Consider the following 17964-nt stretch of genomic DNA (forward strand, 5'->3'; position numbering starts at 1 on the left):
GGCGTTTACGAGTTTAGGTATGAAGGGGGAGAGTTCTCTAGTGGCATCTTTTATGAGTTGTGCACGGCACAAGTCGCCTTGACAGTTGGAAGGCTTAAGAGAGAGGATGACTTTCTATACCTTCCGAATAGACATTTTGGCAAATCTAAATTGGATAGTTGTGTTTTGCTCCAACGAGGGTAGGTTGGCGTTTGTTATTGGTGGTTGATTAAGTGCTGCTTGCTTAGCCGCTATTTTCTTTTGGAGCATGGTAACTTTGTTGGCCAATGCTTTTTGTATCTCTGTGCACCAGCCTTTGTTACAGTCACACAGTGCATAGCCTTGGCCCACGTATTGAGCAGTGGCTGTTTGCACTGTCTGTAACTGCACGCACCCTCAATGCACAAGCGTGGGCAAGCATAAACACTGTTAGGACTTCAAGCAGCAGGTCTTTGACACAAGCCCTACACAGCCAGGTAAATCAATGGGTGGCTTGGCCAACCGTCCCCGCATTGATGGGTGTGACATATACAATAACATACAATGTTGTGACAATAAATACAGATAAAGCTGCATAGTCTTAGATAAAGCTGCAGATCTACAGATCCAATCTTGTCTGGAGATCAACAATCTACTAGGGACAAGACAATCAGGATTTAGACCGAGACATGGAACCAAAACGGCTCTCCTTGATCTTAAAAGCCAACTAGACGAGCGCAAAGATAGAGACCTTCTCTCTATTCTCCTATGCCTAGACCCATCAGCTGCCTTCGACCTGGTAGATCACAAGGTACTCTGTAATCACCTCAAATCGGCGGCCAACTTCTCCACAAAAGCCACGGCGTGGATAAACACATTCTTGGACCAGAGAACCATAAGAGTCTTCTCACCTACATCAGCAGCGCACCCAGTCCCCATCACCTGTGGAGTCATTCAAGGGTCATGTGTTTACCCCACTTTGTACAATAGATTTACAAAGCCTCTCTGATATATTGGACAAACTAGGGGTCTCATATACCAACTACGCCGATGGTACCCAGATTCTTATCCCAATCCAGGGTGACTATGAAAAGGACACCAGCCTCATAAATAAAATCTACCAAATTATCCAAACCTGGATGGCCACACATGGCCCATGTCTTGACGACAAGACCGAGCTCTTAATCATCGGGTCTACCAGTAAACTTAACAAATTACCCCATCTGTACAATTCAATCACGATTGATGGCATCAAAATCAAGGTAGCCAAGGAAGTTAAAACCTTAGGATTCTACTTAAACTCAGCTCTCACCCTCGACAAGCAAGTAAATCCTACAGCCTCAGCAACCAGTTACACCTGCAAACTTATCCACGCCTGTAAACCATACCTATCCACAGACAGCTGTACCACCATAGCGCAAGCCCTCATGCTCTCCAAATTAGACTACTGCAATGCAATGTACCTAGGCACCAGTAAACATAACATCAACACACTCCAAACCCTGCAGAACAATGCCCTTAGAACAGCCCTAGGAATTCCCAAAGGGCAACACATCTGTCCATAGAAGAGCCGTCAACTGGCTGGCCATCAATGACCATATCAAAGTTAAAACTCTGAACATTACACACAATTGTCTGAACAACAAAGCACTTGCATACTTCACAAAAAAATTCACAAAGTACACTTCTGAACGACCCATCAGAAAGGCCCTCTCAAACAGCATCAAAATCCCCAACTTTAAACTGAAAAGAACTGGTGGGTCCAGCTTTCCAGTTCTAGCAGCTCATCTCTGGAACTCCATCCCAGACGCACTCCGAGCCACCCCTTGCTTCCATGTGTTCAAATGCCTCAACTGTACCAAATACTCTGTACATTTATTGTAAAATACTTGAAACTGCAACATATCCTACATGTAAGTCATCCGACGTTGTAACATAAGAAATGCTTGATATCTGATCCTGTAACATAAGATATGTAACATATTTATGTACCTGTAACTTAAGATTTTATTTTTTGCAAGTGCCCAGTTGCTTAACGGCCAGGTGCGCTCTATAAACAAACAATACAATACAAATACTTTGTCCTGCACTGTACAGACACCCTACGGGACGCCAGATTCAAGAGTTTGTTTCAGGCAGCAGGCCTAGCCTGATGAACGCCTTTCTATCTCCTCAGTTTGTGTTTGATTTCAGCACCCCATTTCACCCCCTGCTTATCATTGTACTGCCTTGGGCATATCCACCCTCTGCATTTCACGTTTATAAATGGTTCTTTGATGCTGTGTTTCTGCTGCATGTTTTCTGGTTGCCCTTGTTTTTTTGTTAGTACACTATTTCCTTCACCCCTGCCTTTTTCACCCCATTCTTTTTATCTTATTCCGTTTTTTGCTCCCTCATTCTTCCCATATCACTACTTTAACATTGTATGCGCCTTTCGCTGTTCAATATGTATTTTCTGACTTTTCCGTTCTCGTCACCCTTGTATTCATTCTATTTCGGTGTTATAAGTGGCTTTCATAATGCACTCGTACATCCTAGGCAACGTCTTGGCTGTGCAGGTTTACTTTCGCTCCGTTTCCCACCCTTATTTGTATTCATCAGGTAATGTCTTCCTCCCTTACATCCCACTGTGTCCGATCCAGTTCCAGTAGCATTTCCTATGCTCATTCTCCTTCAAGTGAGATTGTTTTGGCTTACATTACTTTGCCTGGTGCTACGGTCTGTGGCCTTCCATGCAGGATGGGGAAAATAAAGTGAAATTCATATTCTTAACGTGTTTGACAATTTACATAGTGTAAGGTTAGTTTATTAGGTTATGCTCAAGCCGTTTCTGTAAACAAAGTCTAAATATATGAATTAAACGTGGAAAGTTATGTGGTCACCTGCTTAAATGTCCCACATACTACCCAACCAAAATGTGTGATCTGGGTACATCATTTAATCTCCCAGTTTTATCCGAGTCCCTGATTCCGCGCATATCTTATGTTATTATATTATTATGCTATTATAAGCTATACTCAATCATGGTTTAATGACTATAGAGTTGCTTCATATACAATAATATTGTATAATATAATAAAAACTTTTATCTCAAATGTCAGGATTGTGCAAGGCCTTACTTGCCCTATACTAAGGTCCGGTTTCCCAACCTAAATAAACTATGGATAGCGCGAGCCAGTGAGTTCAACTTAAAAGTCTGTCCAAAACCTATACCTGCCCTCACAACTAAAGCTAAACAATGTGTAGGAATGTCATGAACCAAAGCAACCGTATTGAAACTAAAGTTCTGAGCTTCTTCCAGCTCCAGGCTTGCTCTGGGCTCCGTTCCCCAAATTCAACACAGTTCCAACAAAATTACCTCAGGGTTCCCTTCCCCAAGTTCAACACAGTTCCTTAAAATGGTCTCGGGGGTTCTCTTCCCCAAGTAGACAGCTCTTCAGGATTCAAATTCATTCAACTAAACGTATGTAGTTTGCCTTTTCTTTCTATCAATTGAACAGCTTTAGTCCGACCAGCCTCAGCCTTTTGACTTCTCTTGGCTTACTCCAAGGAAGGGTTCCTCGGTCTGGGCGCGGTTGTCAGATCACACAGTCCACCCATCACAGGTCATGCAATCGATAGCCTGATGTAAAGGGAGGCAAAGGGGGGAGGCAAAGGGGGGGAGCGAGCGAGCGGCAAAGGGGGGGAGCGAGCGAGCGGCAAAGGGGGGGAGCGAGCGAGCGGCAAAGGGGGGAGCGAGCGAGCGGCAAAGGGGGGAGCGAGCGAGCGGCAAAGGGGGGGAGCGAGCGAGCGGCAAAGGGGGGGAGCGAGCGAGCGGCAAAGGGGGGAGCGAGCGAGCGGCAAAGGGGGGGAGCGAGCGAGCGGCAAAGGGGGGGAGCGAGCGAGCGGCAAAGGGGGGGAGCGAGCGAGCGGCAAAGGGGGGGAGCGAGCGAGCGGCAAAGGGGGGGAGCGAGCGAGCGGCAAAGGGGGGGAGCGAGCGAGCGGCAAAGGGGGGGAGCGAGCAAGCGGCAAAGGGGGGGAGCGAGCAAGCGGCAAAGGGGGGGAGCGAGCAAGCGGCAAAGGGGGGGAGCGAGCAAGCGGCAAAGGGGGGGAGCGAGCAAGCGGCAAAGGGGGGGAGCGAGCAAGCGGCAAAGGGGGGGAGCGAGCAAGCGGAAAGGGGGGGAGCGAGCAAGCGGCAAAGGGGGGAGCGAGCAAGCGGCAAAGGGGGGGAGCGAGCAAGCGGCAAAGGGGGGGAGCGAGCAAGCGGCAAAGGGGGGGAGCGAGCAAGCGGCAAAGGGGGGGAGCGAGCAAGCGGCAAAGGGGGGGAGCGAGCAAGCGGCAAAGGGGGGGAGCGAGCAAGCGGCAAAGGGGGGGAGCGAGCAAGCGGCAAAGGGGGGAGCGAGCAAGCGGCAAAGGGGGGGAGCGAGCAAGCGGCAAAGGGGGGGAGCGAGCAAGCGGCAAAGGGGGGGAGCGAGCAAGCGGCAAAGGGGGGGAGCGAGCAAGCGGCAAAGGGGGGGAGCGAGCAAGCGGCAAAGGGGGGGAGCGAGCGAGCGGCAAAGGGGGGGAGCGAGCGAGCGGCAAAGGGGGGGAGCGAGCGAGCGGCAAAGGGGGGGAGCGAGCGAGCGGCAAAGGGGGTGGAGCGAGCGAGCGGCAAGGGGGGGAGCGAGCGAGCGGCAAGGGGGGGGAGCGAGCGAGCGGCAAGGGGGGGAGCGAGCGGCAAAGGGGGGAGCGAGCGAGCGGCAAAGGGGGGAGCGAGCGAGCGGCAAAGGGGGGAGCGAGCGAGCGGCAAAGGGGGGGAGCGAGCGAGCGGCAAAGGGGGGGAGAGGGCGAGCGGCAAAGGGGGGGAGAGAGGGCGAGAGGCAAAGGGGGGAGAGAGGGCGAGAGGCAAAGGGGGGAGAGAGGGCGAGAGGCAAAGGGGGGAGAGGGCGAAAGGCAAAGGGGGGAGAGGGCGAGAGGCAAAGGGGGGAGAGGGCGAGAGGCAAAGGGGGGAGAGGGCGAGAGGCAAAGGGGGGAGAGGGCGAGAGGCAAAGGGGGGAGAGGGCGAGAGGCAAAGGGGGAGAGGGCGAGAGGCAAAGGGGGAGGGCGAGAGGCAAAGGGGGAGGGCGAGAGGCAAAGGGGGGAGGGCGAGAGGCAAAGGGGGGAGGGCGAGAGGCAAAGGGGGGAGGGCGAGAGGCAAAGGGGGGAGGGCGAGAGGCAAAGGGGGGAGGGCGAGAGGCAAAGGGGGAGGGCGAGAGGCAAAGGGGGGGCGGGAGGGAGAAAGGGGAGGGAGGGAGAAAGGGGGTATTCATATTCTTAAAGGCCATCTGTGACAAGAGAAAGACGAGAAAACAGCAAAGAAAGCAAAAGCGAACCTGTGTAAAGTAAAAGTAAGATTAAAATAGCAAAAAAGCTTCAGTAAAAGCACAAAGGGGAAGGAAACTGCTAAAACAGAATGAAAAACAGGGGTTAAAGGGTTACAAAAGTATAAGAGAAAGAGCATTAGAAAATTTCTCTAAAAATAATCTCATGCAGAGGAGCATTTATTAATTGCATAAATCCGTCGCTTAACGGGAGCAGGATTGTCGGACTCATTAAATGTAAAATTCTCCCTGTGGTAGTTTCAGGATAATGCAAACTATGCCAAGTGCACTGAGGAAAATTAATACTTTTTCCTTATCCATTTGCACATGTTTTGGTATCCACAACCATATTTTTCATTTTTGTTACCGTTCTCTCAACCAACACTGCTTATTACTTTGAAAAATAAAATTATGGCTGTTAAGTTCTCCTTTAATCTGGTGGGCGGCTGGCAGAACAAGCCAGCTGTGCACAGGTCGGCCAGCTTCAGCACAGACAGGCCCGAGACAGAAATCCCAGTGTACCAATGTCGTTTGCTTAGTATCAGATTTCAGTGGCATCTGGCAAGATTTCAGTTACATCTGGTAGGAAGGTAAGGGGAGAACCAGAATGGAGGGGTTCGACTAATCCCCTCCACTCAAAACAAACAGATTCCGCAGGAATTTCAAAGTTTTGTTTCAGGATCTTGTGTCATCATCCAATGAAAGGATGATGCAGCAGAGGCATCTTGATCTTGGTGGTAAGCAGTGCTACTTCCTGGATACAGAATGTCCAGTGTTTCAAACAAAGACCATCAGGTCTGGGTTTGGATATGGGCTTTTTTTGTTTCATCCTTTACTCCATCCAACAGGAGAGCAAATCCTCAAACCTCAATGTCGCAGGTAAGTCAAACTTACCATCAGTGTGGTTTGAAATAATTGCTGCCCCTATGTTTGCAGTGTCAAGAACATTTCTGCAATTTTTACAATGCACCCCAGCAAGCATACAGATGTGTGGATTGCCAGCATGAAATGGCACATGCTTTGTGTTCAAGACAAAGACTCCTTAAGGAACTTGTGATCAACCCATGTCTCCTGCACAGATGAACTCACATTTTTCAGTGGTCACAAATCTGTATAAAAAAAATAAATACCAAAAAGCATAGGTAGGTATAAAATCACTGGAAATCTATTGTGGTTGTGGTGTCACTTTTCAGTGTGAAACTTACGAAAGAACAAGTTACTTTCTTACCTGGTAACATTCTTTCGATGGGATGGTCCGACGACGTATTCCATATCTATGACATGTAATCACCACAGCTGTGCTGCTTCGGAAACTTTTTCGGCGTCTGCGTCCTGCGTCGATGACGTTGATGCGCCGTCGTCGAGGACCTCCTCCGACGTCCGACGTCATCCGATGTGATAAGTAGGACGCACGACGCCCATAGCCTCAGTTGTAGTTTTTTCCCCCAAAACGTGTGACATAAGTCAACTGCCAGTCAGACACAAAGCCTTGCGGAACGTAAGCTGCAATCGCAAAAGAAATTCTGCAGCGGGGAAGGCAGGGCGGGAGCGATATGGAATACGTCGTCGGACCATCCCATCGAAAGAACGTTACCAGGTAAGAAAGTAACTTGTTCTTCGAGGGGATTGGGTCCTCCGACGTATTCCATATCTATGACAGACTCCCAAAGCAGTACCAAAGCAAGGAGGAGGGAAAGAATTTAGAATCAAAATGTAGAATAGCCAATCAAATAGCAGAGCAAAGGACCGCCTTGCCAAAGGCCAGATCCTGTGCTCGGATGGAATCGAGGGAATAGTGACGTACAAATGTATGTACTGAAGCCCAGGTGGCTGCATCACAGATGTTGCAAATAGGAACACCCCTCTGCAGGGCAGTAGACGCAGCCATACCCCTGGTAGAATGGGCCCGCAAGCCAGCCGGTGGGTCCTTACCCGCCAAGCGGTAGCACTCCGAGATGGCCAAAATAATCCAGCGAGACAAAGTCTGTTTCGTCACAGCTTGCCCCAAACACTTTCCAGCGTAACCAATAAAGAGTTGATCATCCACTCTGACCCGGGACATGCGTGAAACATAAAAGCTGAAAGCTCTCCTAGGATCAAGCCTATGGAGCCTCTCCTCTTCCTTACCAGGATGCGGAGGAGGATAGAATGCCGGAAGAACAACCTTCTGGGCCAAATGAAATTCCGTCACTACCTTCGGAAGAAAAGAAGGACGAACTCTAAGGACAACCCTGTCCTTGTGAAAAACAGTGAAGGGAGGCTTAACTGAAAGTGCCTGTAACTCACTCTGCGAGCGGAAGTAACCGCAACTAAAAACACAGTTTTCAGAGTTAACAGTCTCAAAGGGCAAGAATGTAAAGGCTCAAACGGAGCACCCATAAGAAACTTAAGAACAAGGTTCAAATCCCAACCGGGCACCAGGAAAGGTGACGGAGGGAACACATTAGTGAGCCCTTTCAGGAACTGTGAAATCAAAGGGATTTTAAAGTAAGAACACTCTTCAGACGAGCGCTTAAAGATGGACAGCGCCGCCAGGTAACCCTTAACGGTACCCACTTGCAAGCCCCTGTGGGCCAAAGAAAGTAAAAAGGACAGAACCATGGGGATGTCACATGCAAAAGGATCCACATTCTGAACTCTGCACCAGTCGCAGAACTTACGCCAACGGCAACGGTACAGAGACTTTGTTGCTGGCCTTCGGGCCGAAAGCAACACCTCCATCACGTCCTCAGGGAGGTCCCAATCCTTATACCTCAACCTTTCAGAAGCCAAGCATGAAGGTTGAGGGATCTGACCTCTGGTTGGAGAACCTGACCCCCCTCCCGTGAAAGCAGATCGTCTCGGTAGGGAAGACGACGTGGAGGGCAGATGGATAAGTCGAGAAGGTCCGGGTACCACGTCCTCCGAGCCCACGCCGGGGCAATGAGGATCATCCGGGAACCGAACTTCCGTAACCTCCGCAGCACTTGCGGGATGACGGGGACTGGAGGAAACGCGTACAGCAGCGGGAATGACCACTCCACCACGAACGCGTCTCCCAAGGCTCCTTTTGGAGGATTTTCCCGCGAGCAAAACCTTTCACACTTCCGGTTGACACTGGAGGCGAAGAGATCCACTTGAGAGGTCCCCCAAAGGGCGAAGAACTCCAGGAGAATCTCCTGAGCCAACTCCCACTCGTGAGAGATCGCGCTCTGCCTGCTCAGAGCGTCCGCCGTCACGTTTTCGGCTCCGGCCAGATGAACTGCCGAGATCGAAACTTCCTGCTGGATGGCCCAGAACTCGAGCTGCATCGCCTCCCTGCACAGAGGAAGTGACCCTGCCCCCCCCCCTTTTTGTTGAGGTAGTGCATGGCCACTGTGTTGTCCGTCAGGATCAGGACATTCTTCCCTCGCACAGATGGCAGAAAAGCCTTCAGGGCTAGCCTGACGGCCCTCAGCTCCAACAGATTGATATGGAGTCTGGACTCCGACGGAGACCAACGACCGCTGACTGTCAGCCCGTTGGCATGAGCTCCCCATCCCGTGAGGGATGCATCCGTCACGATCGTCACCTCCGGCCAGGGAAGCCAAAATGGAGCCCCCTTCATCAAGTTGCCTTCGACGGCCCACCACAGAAGGTCCCGGGCGACCGAGGACGGCACCTGAATCGAGTCCGACATCCTGCCGGAGGACTGCGACCATTGCGTCTTGAGTGCCCACTGCAAAGATCTCATCCGCAGGCGAGCCTCTGGCACCAGAAGAATGCAGGATGCCATGAGGCCGAGCAACCTCAAGAACTCGAACGCTGGGAGCGTCTGGGCATGCTGAAACTTGTGCACCATCTGCTGAATGTGAAGAGCCCTCACCTGGGGAGGAAAACATTGCCCCAGGGAAGTGTCGAGCACTGCTCCGATGTACTGGAGCCGCTGCGTTGGCATCAAATGGGACTTCTTTAAATTGAGGGAGAAGACCAGCCTGTGAAGGGAGCGACAGGTGACCGATAGATGATCCAGGACTTGCTCGGGAGAGCTCCCCCTGATCAACCAATCGTCCAGGTAGGGGTAGACGTGAATCCCCCCTTGCCTGAGATGCGCTGCCACCACCACCATGAGCTTGGTGAAAACCCTCGGGCGGAGGTCAATCCGAACGGCAGGACCCGAAACTGAAAGTGCGAGTCACCAACCGCGAACCTCAGGTACTTCTTGTGCTTGGGATGGATCGGCACATGGAAGTAAGCATCCTTGAGGTCGAGTGACACCAACCAGTCCTGAAGCTGAAGGGCCTGGAGGACTTGAGAGAGAGTAACCATCTTGAACTTGTCCTTCCTGAGGAGTTTGTTCAAACCGCGCAAGTCCATGATGGGTCTCAATCCCCCGTCTTTCTTTGAAATCAAAAAATAAGGGGAATACCATCCCTTGTTCCTCTCCGCTACAGGCACCAGTTCTATGGCGCCTTTCTCCAGCAGGGCTTGAATTTCCTGCGCAAGGAGCGGATCCGGACTCTGCAAAGAGAGGTTCCCCGGTTGATTGTCGCGAGGCCTGTGCCAAAAAGGAAGACAGTAGCCGTGGGTTATGATCTCCAGAACCCACACATCTGAAGTAATGGCTTGCCACTCCACAAGATGCTGCGCCAGCCTTCCCCCAACCGGCGAACCATGGGACATGGCCTCACGACAGAGTGGGAGCAGCTGCGGCGTTACCTGAGGGCAAAGAGGCAACTGCCCGAGCGGCCTTGGCACCACGGGTACCCTGTCGTCCACCTCTGGTACCCCTGCGTTGGCCTCTTTGACTGCCAGCTCCTCTCGCTTTGCTGAAGGATGAGTAATAGCGAAAGGAACCACCCCTCCACTGCTGTCCCCTAGGACGAAAAGGCGGAGGTTGGCGAACTGCAGTGCCCAAAGACTTCGCTGCAGCTTTTGAGGTCTGCAACCTCTCAAGGCTCTCGTCAGCCTTGCTGCCAAAAAGGTGTTCACCGTCAAAGGGCATGTTGAGGAGCCGGGACTGCACATCAGGAGCAAACCCCGACTTCCGCAACCACGCAAACCTGCGTATCACGGTGCTCGCCGCCATGGACCTACTGACGCATTCAGCTAAGTCCAAACCCGACTGAACTGACTCACACATGGCATCCTTACCATCCTGGACCATAGCAAGGAAACCATCCCGTTCGTCCCCTTCGGGAACATGTTCAGCCGCTAACGCAACACAGTTCCACAGAGTGTGCGTGAAACGTGACAAGGCACAAATGGAGTTGGCCGCCTGAAGCGCCATACCACCAGAAGAAAACACTTTCTTCGCCCAGCCATCAAAACGTTTGTCGTCCCTATCAGGAGGGATGGTAGGGTACGACGCCTGCTTCGCCGGGGCCGTGGCCGCCTGCACCACCAAACTCTCCGGAGTGGGGTGCCTGGTCAAGTAGCAGGGGTCGCCACTGGCTGGACGGTATTTTCGCGACAAGGATCTGCCCACCGCCGGGAGACTCTCCGGAGCAGTCCAAGCCGCCGCCACCACCCTTCTCTGTAAAGCCATATGGAACGGCAGAACCGGGTCAGTTGGGGGACCAACATCAAGGATGTCTGTCAGATCATCCTGCACAAACTCCCCTGGGGGAGCAGACCATCCCAAGTACTCAGAAACCCTAGCCATAAGGCGCCGGTACGAGGAATCAGCATGAGAGCCAGGCTCAGGCCTACAAAACTCCACCTCCGGAGAGGTGTCCAGTCCACTGGCATCATGCAGTGACTGTCTCAAATCGTCAAACTGACTATGGCCCGAGACAATTTCATCCGGAACCTGACTAGGAACCAGGCCATCAGAATCCTCATCCGCCTCTGAAATATAGTCCAGGTGGCGAAAAGAAGGCACTCGAGAGTGCTTGCTCTTAACCAGAGCCTTCCTAGGGGGTCCACCCGTGCCCTGGGGTACCTCCGACACGAAAGGCGTCGAGCGAATCGGCGCCAGCGTCGAGAGAACCGGCATCGGCGCCGAGAGGATCGATGTCAACGTCGAGGAAATCGGCATAGACGTCAGATGCAGCGCCTCCAGAATCGGCGGCGTCGACACAGCCCTCGAGGCCGGAGCCCCGAGCGTGTCCCTCGACGACCTGAGCGTCGACGGCATCGATGACTTCCTCGGAGCCAGAGCCTCGAGAAAGCCTGTCGACGCCCTCGACGGCACAGACGTCGATGCCTTCTTCGAAGACCTCACAGGTGCACACGGTCTCGAACGCGTCGAGGACCGGGACCTGGAACTGGTACGCCGAGAACGAGTCCCCTTGTCCGAACGGGACCTCTCCCGTGACTCGTGCCGACCACTCTTGCGAGCGGTGTCTCTCGACCTCACACGACCGACCCCACTCGGGGGCGCGGCCGGCTGAGTACCCTGCGACTCAAGAATCGCCAGCATCTTCTTCCCGAAGGAAGCCCATTCCTCCGGCGTCGCACGGCTGGAGGGGTAAGCGACGTGCCGGGCAGAGCCCTCCGAAGAGGACCTGGAAGACGACCGGTGTCGGCGCTTCCGAGAATGCCTCGAAGAGGCTGAGGAGTGGCGAGACCGACTCCTAGAAGGAGACCCACGAGACTTCCGACGATGACACGGAGAGTCACCCCTCGAATCATCCGTCGAAAGCCCCGCAGACTTCGACTTCCGGGGCTTGGACACCCGACCTACCGACAACAACTTCTTACGTTCGCGTAAGGCTTTGGACGTGAGCGACTGGCAGTCGATACAGTCATCCGTGTCGTGGGCCTCCCCGAGGCACCAGAGGCAGGCGTCGTGCGAGTCCGTCACCGACATCTTGGACCCACACTCCCCGCACTTCTTGAAACCCGGACGCGGGGTCGAAGACGAAGAAGACATCTTCAGAAGGATTTTCACAAACGAACAGGTTCGAAGAACCGAGAAGAACAGAACTCCAAAGAGTCGAGGCGTTTAAACCGAGAAACACAAAGCAACACGTTCGCGGAAAAAACGGAACTGAGGCTATGGGCGTTGTGCGTCCTACTTATCACATCGGATGACGTCGGACGTCGTAGGAGGTCCTCGACGACGGCGCATCGACGCAGGACGCAGACGCCGAAAAAGTTTCCGAAGCAGCACAGCTGTGGTGATTACATGTCATAGATATGGAATACGTCGGAGGACCCAATCCCCTCGAATGTGTATTTTTGACTTAATTTTCACTAAATGCATAATTGTCAACTTGGAGTCACACTAAAGCTGGTCACACTACTATAGTAACATTTTCTAATTATATTTGAACCTGAAGACAAGTCGAAAGATAAGAAAGCTGTGACAGAAGCATGCAAAAAGGCCTAACCTAGATGAAGAGACATTTTATTATTCTTATTATAAGGGTAGTTCTTGAGCACAACCGTAAGTTCATGAAGCAACCAAGCGCTTGAAAATCATATTGGAAAGAGCACAGTGTGGACAGCAGAAAAAAAAGAGCTGGGAGCTAACACGGAAAGATGAGAAATTGGCAGCATGGGGGGGGGGGTGACAATGGGGAGAAGGGTTGTATACTAATTGCCCTTTTCACTATTGACCTTGGGAGAATTGACCTAATTTAGAAAGTCAATTAGGACATATATGCGGGGGAAACCCCCCGCAACCCTCCCATCCAATCCAAAACCCCCTGCAAGCCCCCACCCAATCCCCTTATATTATTTATAACCCAATACATATATAAAATAACTAAAATAATAGTAAAACAAGATGGTCCAAAGGCCTATGTGAACGACCAGCGCAACTGCACAAGAGTTAGAAGTTTAAAAAGGCAGCGTTCAACATGAGAGTGTGAGGGAACCCGGACCAAGGACCCTCGATAAGAAGTAAATTAGATATAAGCAGTGAACTGCGCCAATTGACAATAATACAATAATAATTGAATTATGTTTTTAATTCCATTCCACAGCCTGACACGTGTTTCGAGCAAAGCTCTTTTTCAAAGGCTGTACATAGTAACAATTATACAACCAGTAACCCATTCATTAGTGATATACATCATGTCAATTGGGCAAACATCAAGGGGTAGCAAGGGAGATGGCCAGAAGAAATCAGGACATCATGGCATTGAATTAAAAGGAACATAGTATAATATAAGTCATTTTACATACAACATTTACCGTTTAAGCAGATGATCAATCCGGTTACAAACCCAAAAAAAGAAGAAAAAGAAACATAACATAATAAGATAATAAGAGATTAGGTGTGTGCGGTGGAAAATCAACCATAGATAACATAATTTGTAAAACAACTCAAGGACGACTGACTAGATAATTACCGTTGAACCTTGTCCAAAGGAAACTATACGGCAAAAAAGATAAATTAACAAGGATTATCTAATGTCATGTGCATTCAAACGCCAACAATTATCCCACAGTAGATATAAAATTTAGGTATAATTACCTTAATATTACTTGCGGTTGCAATAACCATTAATTAATTACTGCAAAAAGTCCACAGCCAAAAAGGAAAAGTTGCGCGTAGATAACACCAACCAACCAATTCAGGACGAGTCACGTATCCATTACCAATATTAAATTGGACAATTACCAAAAGAAAAAGAGAGGAAACCGGCTCTTAGTTAAATAAAATTAATTAATTACAACATAGGGATCATATCGAAAGAGCACAAAAGTTTCTTACCAGCCTTCCGGCAACAACAATGTACAAAGAGAGAGTGCGCGCGCGCAATGCATCTCGTAGTAGTTAAAAAGAGAAATAGATCGCATAGGCAGCAACAGCACAAGGCATACCGCGGCGGCCATGTTAGGTGAGGGAAAGAGCCGGTTATTGATTAGATCAATAAGGCCAAGTTATGTATAAAGCACACAATCTATCGGTGCTATACACCTGAACATCATAATTTAGTCGAAAATAAAGTTAAAGGTGAGCAATACATAGAGCGCACTTGTTAAGCTGATGATGAAAAGATTAGTCTTGGTAATGTATAAGAATATGTTATCACAGGTTGTGTATTCAGCCGCACACATCCATTAATACATCAAGAAAATATACAAACAATTAGGTATTCAGAAACGAAATTAAATAATATGAAGCACGGTAGTTCAGGTGTAGCTACCTAAGTATCAATGACACCAAACCAACTCTAAATATAAAATTAAATCATAAGAACACATGAAATTCATGATCGGAATTAAGTCCAAAATTTACTAATCTGTGTTTACAAATAAGTCTAGCCTCTAATTGTCTAAGTCTAAGTTCCATATTGCCCCCTCTTTTTAATGGACGTATTTGAGACAGCCCAATAAATTTCAAAGCCTTGAAGTCATCGAGTTGATGTAAAGTCTGCCAATGTAATGCCAGTGGATATTTGGCATCCTGTTTGTGCAAAGAAGCTAAATGCTCCCGAATACGCATTTTGAGTGGCCTAATAGTGCTCCCGACATAAAATAAGCCACAGACACATATAATGCAATACACCACAAATTTTGTGTTACAATTAATGAAACCGTTCAGAATCAGTTCAGATAAATTTAATTCATAATTTAAGTCAATATCAGCTCTCTCCAGAAGAACACTCATTGCTAAATAAAGGATTATCATTTGCTCCATCCTGCATTAAGGATATCGTGCAGGTTCAAATTGATCTATTTAAATTTATCAGAAAGCTGAAGCTCAAGAAGTTTTTTGCTACACAGGTCAAACAATACTCTCCTACGACACCTGTCGCTGCACTATCAGAAATTTCATTGCAAACGATGATGAGTACCCATATACTCATGTCTATTGATGAGTCAATGTCTGACAGTGAATCTAACCTTCTTGATACGATATGATTTAATTTTATATTTAGAGTTGGTTTGGTGTCATTGATACTTAGGTAGCTACACCTGAACTACCGTGCTTCATATTATTTAATTTCGTTTCTGAATACCTAATTGTTTGTATATTTTCTTGATGTATTAATGGATGTGTGCGGCTGAATACACAACCTGTGATAACATATTCTTATACATTACCAAGACTAATCTTTTCATCATCAGCTTAACAAGTGCGCTCTATGTATTGCTCACCTTTAACTTTATTTTCGACTAAATTATGATGTTCAGGTGTATAGCACCGATAGATTGTGTGCTTTATACATAACTTGGCCTTATTGATCTAATCAATAACCGGCTCTTTCCCTCACCTAACATGGCCGCCGCGGTATGCCTTGTGCTGTTGCTGCCTATGCGATCTATTTCTCTTTTTAACTACTACGAGATGCATTGCGCGCGCGCACTCTCTCTTTGTACATTGTTGTTGCCGGAAGGCTGGTAAGAAACTTTTGTGCTCTTTCGATATGATCCCTATGTTGTAATTAATTAATTTTATTTAACTAAGAGCCGGTTTCCTCTCTTTTTCTTTTGGTAATTGTCCAATTTAATATTGGTAATGGATACGTGACTCGTCCTGAATTGGTTGGTTGGTGTTATCTACGCGCAACTTTTCCTTTTTGGCTGTGGACTTTTTGCAGTAATTAATTAATGGTTATTGCAACCGCAAGTAATATTAAGGTAATTATACCTAAATTTTATATCTACTGTGGGATAATTGTTGGCGTTTGAATGCACATGACATTAGATAATCCTTGTTAATTTATCTTTTTTGCCGTATAGTTTCCTTTGGACAAGGTTCAACGGTAATTATCTAGTCAGTCGTCCTTGAGTTGTTTTACAAATTATGTTATCTATGGTTGATTTTCCACCGCACACACCTAATCTCTTATTATCTTATTATGTTATGTTTCTTTTTCTTCTTTTTTTGGGTTTGTAACCGGATTGATCATCTGCTTAAACGGTAAATGTTGTATGTAAAATGACTTATATTATACTATGTTCCTTTTAATTCAATGCCATGATGTCCTGATTTCTTCTGGCCATCTCCCTTGCTACCCCTTGATGTTTGCCCAATTGACATGATGTATATCACTAATGAATGGGTTACTGGTTGTATAATTGTTACTATGTACAGCCTTTGAAAAAGAGCTTTGCTCGAAACACGTGTCAGGCTGTGGAATGGAATTAAAAACATAATTCAATTATTATTGTATTATTGTCAATTGGCGCAGTTCACTGCTTATATCTAATTTACTAACTAAAATAATATAAAGGTCAATTGTGCAGAAGGTCAATTAGGACCACTATAATTAGGTCAATTGTGCAAAAGGTAAATTGTAAAAGGTCAATTTGGGTAATACCGGGGAGCAGATCACAGTCTCAGGTAGGGTTGGGGGTGCAGGGTTTGTTGACCTAGGTGTTGAGCCATTCTTTGAAGAAGAAGGTCTTGAGCTCATCCCTGAACTGTAAAAGTGATGGGGCAAGTCTGATGTTGATGGGGAGGAGATTCCAGAGTCTTTGAGCATACACAGAGGCGGCCGGTCTTGTGGTTCTTTCTTTCCTGCACTGTCGTAATTCAAGTCTGCATATCGCTGGTGGATCGCAGGCCTCCAAAGATGCAGGGTTTCTCAATAAAGTAGCTTGGGGACTTTAGGATGTCAGCCCTGTAGATGATGCAACAGAATTTGAAGAGGATACAGGTTGGCAGTGGGAGACAGTGCTGTTTGAGGAGGGTCGGGTTGAAGTGGTTGAATTTGCAGAGCACTTTAATGAGTCTTGCTGCAACATGCAGGACACATTAAAGGGATGCCAGATAAGTCCCCGGAAGGATTCCAAAAGAGCATTGCCACCATCCAGGTGGGAGAGGACCAAGGCTTGGACAGCAGATCTGAAGTTTCTGGGATGAAGGGCTTGATTTACTGCAGGAGAGAAAGTTGGTACCGCACCACGTGTCTTCCTTTCTATGTGCTGTTTGAACGGGAGGGGTCCATCGATGTTCAACCTAAGGGACTTGGCACAGGGGGCCAGGTGGGGTGTGAATCCCTTTAGTTTCATAGCAGAGAACCAGGGCTGGATATCAGGGCGTTCAGTGCTGGTCAGCATTAGGAATTCAGTCTTGGAGAGGTTGAGCTTCAGATAAGCATGGGAGATCCAGGACTGGATCAATGTGTGGCAGGCCTTAAGCCTGTGGATGTCTTTGATGTAGGCTATCTTGAGGTAGATCTGCGTGTCATCTGCGTATTGGCGAGTGTGGATGTTGTATGCAAAGAGGAGGGTCCTGAGCAGCTCCATGTAAAGATGGAAGATCACAGAGGACAGGGTGGATCCTTGCAGGACTCCACAGGTAATGGGTAGAGTTGGTGGTCTGGAAAAATCCATTTGTACTGTTTGCGATTGACAAGGTAAGATTTGAACAAGCTGAGGACGATCTTGCTGATCCGCCCCCATGTGGTGATGTAGATTGCCAGTTAGTGCCTGGTGGTCTACTGTGTCAAATGTTGAGAGGCCAAGGAGAATTAAGAGGCAAGGATGGCCATCATCCATCTTTTGTAGTTTATCATTAGATATTGCTATGGATTTCATGGTAGTCGTGTAAGTCTATGGATTGTGAGCCGAATCACAATTCTATGGAGCCAGGCTTAAAGGTTATGCAAGCATGACTCAACTAAAGACTAAGCAACTGGCCACAAGCTTTCACGAAATGTCAAATTTTTCAAACTCACCTCTCCTTCAGGAAGGAGCAACATGCGTCTTTGATGATTTGTAGTTGGAGGAAGCTTGCACCCATAAGCAAAGACTGCACGTTCTGCTGATCTATCGCTAGGTGCCCATTGTAGGCAAAATTGATCAGGGCTTCCAGTGCACT

The 17964-nt window shown here is 48.5% G+C and overlaps 1 protein-coding gene across 3 annotated transcripts in view; it reads right to left on the reverse strand.

Moving 5' to 3' along the window:
- KLHL18 (kelch like family member 18) overlaps positions 1-17964 on the reverse strand; it is a 590797-nt gene that overhangs the window by 329785 nt on the left and 243048 nt on the right. For 2 of the 3 annotated variants that reach the window (XM_069645787.1, XM_069645786.1), the window contains exon 3: positions 17822-17962. The exons of the other annotated variant lie outside the window; for it this stretch is intronic. In XM_069645787.1, coding sequence (XP_069501888.1) covers positions 17822-17962 — 141 coding nt within the window. The remainder of the gene's footprint in view (positions 1-17821; positions 17963-17964) is intronic. 3 annotated transcript variants of the gene reach the window in all.

This window comes from Ambystoma mexicanum, chromosome 2p (genome assembly GCF_040938575.1).
Source record: "Ambystoma mexicanum isolate Mex_15411 chromosome 2p, UKY_AmexF1_1, whole genome shotgun sequence".
Taxonomy (NCBI): Eukaryota; Metazoa; Chordata; class Amphibia; order Caudata; family Ambystomatidae; genus Ambystoma; species Ambystoma mexicanum.